Source organism: Lepisma saccharinum, chromosome 3, assembly GCF_977018435.1.
Source record: "Lepisma saccharinum chromosome 3, izLepSacc3.1, whole genome shotgun sequence".
NCBI classification, from domain to species: Eukaryota; Metazoa; Arthropoda; class Insecta; order Zygentoma; family Lepismatidae; genus Lepisma; species Lepisma saccharinum.
The window spans coordinates 54,001,972-54,009,870 of record NC_139231.1 but is presented as its reverse complement, the minus strand read 5'-3'; the positions used below and the strand labels follow the sequence as shown (position 1 = coordinate 54,009,870).

The 7,899-nt window shown below is 33.2% G+C and overlaps 1 protein-coding gene across 1 annotated transcript in view; it reads right to left on the bottom strand.

Moving 5' to 3' along the window:
• Nucleotides 1-825: 825 nt before the first annotated feature.
• The window catches only part of Snap25 (Synaptosomal-associated protein 25kDa), a 116,772-nt gene continuing 109,698 nt past the window's right edge, over nucleotides 826-7,899 (bottom strand). Inside the window, exons 7-8 of the mRNA XM_083118557.1 lie at nucleotides 2,954-3,098; nucleotides 826-1,429 (exon numbers count right to left, since the gene is read on the bottom strand). Of these exons, the coding sequence (XP_082974683.1) occupies nucleotides 1,364-1,429; nucleotides 2,954-3,098 (211 nt within the window). The 3' untranslated portion in view covers nucleotides 826-1,363. The remainder of the gene's footprint in view (nucleotides 1,430-2,953; nucleotides 3,099-7,899) is intronic.

The following is a 7,899-nucleotide window of genomic DNA, read 5'->3' as shown; positions in this document are numbered from 1 at the left end:
TAAAATTCACACAGTCTCTAGAAAAATCTACTTCTTTAAACAAAACAATCATTAAAAAGTAAGCTTCATACTATTTGACACAAAAGAGTGCTTCTTAATTTTTATAAGTTGTTATTTTGTAACAATTGCATACATTTCTCACTATTATGCTCCCATTTTTATAAATACTTATTATCTGCTTCTCATTATCAAACATAGCACCATTCTTTTATATACACTTTTCACTTAACCACATAATTACACTCATTTTTAAACCCTTGAATGCTTGCATATTGATTGCTTCAAGGAGCATCTTTTTAAAGCTGACAAGTTTCAGTATCTTACCTGATACTCCAGTCAACTGTCTGTTATCATTCAAATCTGACAAATTTTCTTCAATTTTATTATGTCTACAAAAAGGAAAGCATCATATATGCAATTTACTGAAGGTAAAAATATCAGCTAAAAACGTTCAAATTATAAGGAAAGAAAAGTACTAGCTTGAATGGATATTAACATAATTTCATAGGTAACAAGTAAATACTACAATTTATATACAAAATATGCGCATCTGTTCTATAACTTACCTACATTTATTATTATACAATTGTTTCATGGTGTAACAAACTATCTCACTATTTTTTTTAAATAATCAACAAGGTACATACTTTGTGCAGAATAATTACATATTGATTATGTTTATAGGTAGAGAACTGCATTTTAAGTTTTTTTTAAAATTCACATTTCAGTAGTCACAATCACATTGAATATGCTTGTATGAAGGATTAAAGTTACAGCTAATGCAACACATATGTAGATAAATCACTTTCCTAATACATGCATCTATGTTTTATCATAGATGCGTAGATGTGAATAATTATGTACACCCATCCCTTTGCTCAGTATGCACCGAAGTGCATTCCTTTCAAGGCCAGAAAGATAAAGGAAGAAGATTAAAGAACCCACTTCAGCATGGGTACTTCATCCTTCTAGTGAGAACAGCAATGCTCTATCAATGCTTGTCTTGATACTTAAAATATATTCAGATAAGTACTGTACGTCTTATTGTTTAAATAACAACAGTGTCTGTTAAATCATTACTAGAATTTGTATTATTGTAATAATCACAAAGTTGTGTCATGTTCAGAATCTATATCATGCAAGACTATATTAAGTTATATGAAACACACACCAAAGTTCTGTATGTTTGTTACTGAGTCTAGTAAGCGGCAAATTGACAATGAGTAACTGTATTCAGGAATAACTACTTAGTTTGATTTACAGTATAGCCTGTTTCTCAATCACTCAACATTATGTACATACTTTAGAGAAGTTTTCTTTTTTTTTTTTTTATCCACACCCGTATTACTTCTCAGCAGTTGGTTTATGATTTCAGTAGTTTTCCTGCCCTCTGGTTAGCCATGTTAATTCGCTCCCTATTAGATTCAGCCTGAAAAGTGGAAAAAATCGAATCATGATTTGGTACAAATATATGAATAGAGAACTTAAAATACACAGAGGTATATCAAATAATAGCAACACCTAAATCAAGTTTTAAATAGTAAGTGAAAGTGATAATGATGAATCATTACTTACTACAACACTGTACAGGGTGGCCTACATGTTATGTGTTTCTATTTTGCCTTTCATTCCAGATGGCCAAAACAAGCTCTTACAGTTTGGAAGAACTGCTAATTGCAAGTGTATGGACTCATTGATTGATTGATTTGGCTTATTTTACTTCACTTTTCTGCCACTTTTGGCTGATCACGAAGATGAGGATGAGTGATGATATGATGAAATTGATTGACACTCACAAGAACACCCATGTACAGGCCAGTGCTAAACACTGCCATGGAGGTCGGGTTTATGGGCCCATGGAACATGTGCAGCTGTGGCAGCATCGGTAGAGTGGGATACATAAATCTTACCAAGCAAATTGCCCGTCACTTTATTTCACACAGTGAGAGGGCATGCATAAAGATACATTCCTTAAAAACATGCAGGATGCAAGAAAAAAATTAATGGAAATGACTACATGGACAATTTGCTGAGCAATACCGTGCATCCAACTTTACTCATATCTTCTCTTTCCCCTCACCCCAAAAAAGGATTGTGGGTTTTGGGATTCTTTTGGAAGGTCATCTCCACAACCACCTTTTTAGTGGCCTGAGCACATCCACTGCTTTTTACATGTTTCCAGTCACATGAATTTCCTTCATGTCCTCTTTTAACCGAATTTGATTGTGTTTCCACTACAATATTATTCGTTCATTGTTATATCTTACTATGAAGCTCGATTGATCTTATGTGGTCTTTTCACTATCTGTACATTCAGAAACCCATACACTAGCCAGTCTTCCACACTGTAGAAACTTGTATTGGCCATCTGAAATGCATGATGACATAGATACACAACTTCATACAATGGTATGGGCTGTCAAGTTATTCAGACTGCCCAGTACAGTGTCCATTAGTATACAGGCAAAGTACTTCTTTTGAAGAATTGGGATATTATATATGTAGTACCCCCTTCAAAGCCCAAATATTTAGTCAAAAGGGGGATTTCCCCTTCAAAATAATTTTCCAACTTTTGACTCTGATAAATACAAACAAAAAAAGTTTTTTTTAATATATTTACCAACAGATTCATATTGAATGTAAGACATTCTGTTGCATCAGATTGAAAGCAGTCATAAATAGTAAATTATTGATGAACCTCTCCAGAAGCAATGGTGGAGTAATAATTTATATGGATAAAATAAATCTCCTTTTAATTAGATAACTAAAAATATTTTATGTTTTATAGATAGCATTTCTATATGTCCATGAAGACTATAAAAATACTAAATAATTGTTTAGCTTCTAAAATAAATGGAAGACACTAGCTATTTTCTGATAAACTGACATACGGTCAAAAATCACTATCAATCATGCAAAAATATATATCAAGGAAATAAATATTATTGTTTACCTTAACATTAATTCTATCGATCTGCCTGTTCTGGTTCTCTAATTCTGAACCCATATCAAGAGCCATATTTCGAAGATTTCCTACCATTGTATTAACTTGCACCATGTTATCTTCCATTTCATCTTCACGTGCATCATTTGTGATCCTGAAGAGAAAATTTGAAATATAAATAAATACAATTGGAATTTTCTTGAATGACAATTTGGGGGGGAAGTATAATTATTACAATCGCATGCATGCATGCACTCATTCACCAACCCACCCAACTAAACATATATACATACATATATATACATTCATATATTCATAACCACACATACACAAAATCAGTTAACACATTCAGTAGTATGAAGCTTTTCATTGGTTACATAATTATGGTGTTTCATTCACTGTGAGTAGTGTATAAGGTGGTAGTTTAATATTTCTCGTTATGACTGGCATATTAGTTAAATAACTCTTCTTGTGCATAAGCATTGGAGATGTATTGTACATGTATGTATACTCACTAACCTGCCAAACAACAAACACGTGTGAATCAAACCCTGCAAGAACTCAATTCAAATCTTGTGCAATATTGAGTTTGTATCCTAAAAGATGCAGATCACCTATAATCCATTTCTCATTACATAATAGGTAATTGGTAGAGGCATGCATTTTTCGTTTTTGACGAAAACAGGAAATGTGAAATAACATATTGTAATGTTAATTTTTCATGTTACCGAAAGGTGTGAGTTGCATTTTCCTACCCTGTTTTGTCACGAAATAATGCGAAATAGACTCTTAAACATGAAATTTAGAGTTTATTTACCGGCGCGTCACTTTCTGAAGTCAGAATTATCCTGAGAGTTACGCAATTCAAGGAAAATTGATTAATTCTACTGTAAATATTTTAGAAACAAAAATGGACCCCTTTATACAGGAATAAACTTACTATTCTGGTAACGACATAAATGTGCTATCAGAAAGGATATGTTTATTTTGCGTAGCTAGTGCAGTTTTTTAAATCAAATTTGGGATTATATTCACATTTTTTAAAACCCAAATGTAATTTTATATACCGCTTTTTCACCGCTATAACAGCAAAATTTTATTTTATTTACCGCTTTTGAACCTAAATTGACTCGGTTTTTGTACCGAAATTTTGCTTTATTTTTTACCAAAAATATGTGCCTCTAGTAATTGGACATAGATCGTCTTTATTTAACAAGTGTGCTTCAGCCTCTAGGGCTGCTTTTACAACCAACCCACAACCACATTTTAACTGGGTTATTACTGATCAGGATATAGTAGCGTACATGTGCATTTCCAAATTTTTTTTTTTTTAAGGGGAGGTACTTTTCTATCATTTATTTATTTTCTTCAGGACATCGACTCTATTCACGATCATTTATTTGGAATGACAGTGAGTTTGTGCTAGTAGCTATATGTTAATTCTAGGTTCCATATTCTTCTTAAGTAACGTTTTTGTAGCATTTTGAAAAGTTGCTATTTGCAAACTCCAACTACAAGATTTAGCACGAATATTAATTGCAATTTTACCTCATTATTATTATTCTTTACTTTTGGAGCATTCATCCATGACCTAACAGTTCTGGACTTCATTCTGCGACAGTGGCGGTAATTGGGTTCCAAAACCAGGGGGCAAGGTGCCAAAACTGGGGGGAGGGGGGGCAAAGACAGTTTCTTTCCCTTTGTAGAAACGTTTTAGCATAGTTCGGGGGCAAAAAGTAGGGGGGCAACTGCCCCCTTCGCCGCCACTGTTCTGGGGCATCTCATGAAAGTTGTTTACAAATATCACTCTCACTCAATTGAGCTTTGAAAGTACACAATATATAAACTTCAGTTTTGTTAATAATGCAAAATTCCTCTTTCTTAAACAGGGTTTCTGATAATGGTGCTAAGTGATCCCTGATTCAATTCCCAGTGAGGCTACATTTCATCGATTCATATTGCACTGTACAATATATTTCCAGTTCCGATTGACCCATCTGAGAGTAAAGTGGATTTAAAACTTTTTTCCTTTGAGAATGTTGTTCATCATATCCAATGCTGCAGTTCATTTCACAAGAATTATGCATGTCTCTGAGGTAATCTGTTGTAAAAAATATGTAATTTTCCTGTAATTGTCGACAATGTCATTTACAATTTATTGCTAAACAAAATGTGTCAGCTGACTTTGCAACACCATACATATTATGATATGACGATAAAAGAATAGCATGTTAAAACAGTTTTTCTTGATAAGGATGTCCGTATTTTGCTCAGTTGGTGAGAATATTTACAATCTCATCAAGTCAATTTTTTGTTTTAATTAACTATCTTTTATCATTTATCCAATAATATGCTGCATACATGTGTGCATGGATGTATATATATTTATATATATATATACATAAATATGTGTACATATGTATTTATTGTTATTTACAAATTAATTTAGAGTTATTCTAAAGCACTTCTTGGAATTATGATAAGAAAAATTTGGAAGCAAATAAATTTGGATAAATAGCATCTTACCATTCATATTAACTTTCTCTCAACTGAAACAAAGAAAGACAAGTGAGTATTTAGCATTGAAATTTGGAACAAGTTACAGGCTTAATTGTCAGTATTTTTTCCCCATGAAATCATCCTTTTTTACTGATTTCTTTTAACTGCCTTAGGGAAAATGTTTGGATGCATAATGGCGCTTTTTCTTAACAGAATACTAGAAACAATATTTTAATGTTGGTATATAATCTCTATATAATTGAACTCATAAGTGAATGATATTCACGAGCTTCTGTAACTCTGTAGACAGATATAGTAATGTGCAAATTTGATAATTGTATTCTGTGGTTGGTTGCCATGCAGTTCAGCCATGGAAGACAAAAACTGGCTGGAAAGATGTATTCCAAACATGAGAGAGGATGCAGGTAGAAACAAACACCCACCAAACTACCCTGTGATATTTCGTTTGTATAGATTTGCTTGTTTCGTTTATTATCGCTTGCTGTGGTGTATTTGTGATTTATGATATGACTTACAATTTGTAACATATGGTTTCAAAGTGGATAGAAGAAAACGGTGATGTTTTGTTACACATTCAACAAAACGAGCAAGTCAGATTGCTGCCATGTCGTCGTCTGTAACAAAGATGATTCGTCATGAAGCATATATTACTGTATTAGTGAATACTATCCTGATTAATGTTGTGTAAATTTGAGTTCGTTATTATATTTGCTAAGGAAATCAATTAAAATTGAATGATAAAGTTTCTGGTCAACAAACAAGTTAATCGACTAATGTGACGTGATGAATACTTTCCAGACATGATCCGTTTGCTGACATATGGATGTTTCTTTTTCTTTCATTCTGACCCCTTCCATAATTTGTAAATATTTCTCTACTTACTTTGCCAACGATGTTACTACATTTGAAACTTCATTGTTGTTTCCACAGAAGACGATTTTCACGAAACCCCTTCCTTCCCAAAATGCCATTGCTGCCACAGACCTCCAGGTACCAGACTGGAAACGTGAACCTTTTAACATGGGTTAACTTGAAGCCAAAAATTTCGAAGAAGGGGGATACTGTTATGGTGGCGAGCATAGCTTCATATTTCTACTTGTAACAACTATTTTGAAGGTTGTGAGTCATTGCACCACACAAGATTGCAATTTTTAAATTTACTAAGAAGTATATAACTCTACATATTACACTCCACTAATTTCTTCACAAAAATGAAAAGTTACCAAGCTCTAATGTACATCTCCACCATATTTCTACCCCCAGGACTATGCACGAGCAAAGATGCACAGCTTCAAACAAAGGCGCATCTCTTCCAGTCTGTAATTAGAGATCTGTGATTGCTGCCGTCACCCCTACTTTGACACTGAACAAGTCCAGTTGGCGCATGAGCACTTCTGTCCATGGTTTTGGCTAAGGCAGCCGGACAGTACTTGTCCACTGACCTTCCATTTGTAAATTTGTGTTAGCTTCTTGTTTATTCTTAAGGAAGAAACAAAGGAGTGCTTATGCTGTAGGAAAAACAATCTTTTTCTATCTCTGTGCCAACCACTTAAATAATTTATGACCTGCTGGTTGAACAAATGTAAAGGTCCACAGTTGTAAACATATTATTTTCAGATATACATGCTTTCTTCTTTTGTAAGTACAAAAAATCAAATTGTTCATGGAAAAGAAAAGGTTTCTTTTGGAAACTGAAATGAAATTATTTTTAAAATATGGCTGTGGACAATTACTTCGTTTCATCAGTCAAGACGCAAAAGCCACCTCTCAGTCATAAAAAGTCAGTTCTTTATATTTAGTGTGCCGGAGCAAACTATATTCACAAATTAGACTATTATTTCATCATGTTATAGTTCATCCAACTATCTCATGTTACTACTGTTCTCAGTGAAGAATGATATAGGTTTATTCAAAATTAACACAAACAAACAAATTGCGCATCCTTGCAAAAACTAAGCAAGTTATGTTGAGAGCAACCTGATACAAAATGACTTGTCTAGTTCATGTTTTCCATCTTTAAGTAATTAAACAGTCCCCTAGCATACAGTAAGAACATATCTCCCCACAGAACTTACAAATTTCAATGATTTTATAAGAAAACGTAAGATTTTTGCAGAAAAGCATATAAAAGGCATGTCTGTTGCAATATGTATGTACACAATTGAAAATATTCTCACATAATAGTTCCTTCAAAATTAGTAATCAGCTTATTGATCACAGTTTCACAGCACATTTCATCATAGTTCATTCTGCATTTTCAGGTCATTAACTTGTGTTGCGTGATTGGCAAACAATGGAACGGTGGAAGAGGCATACCACAGAATACACATACCTAATTTTGAAAGCCTTAACATTCTTTAGAAATACTTTTTTTTAGCTATATCTTACAGAAAATTGATAATGAATGATAGATAGCATTATTGCAAGGGTTGTTA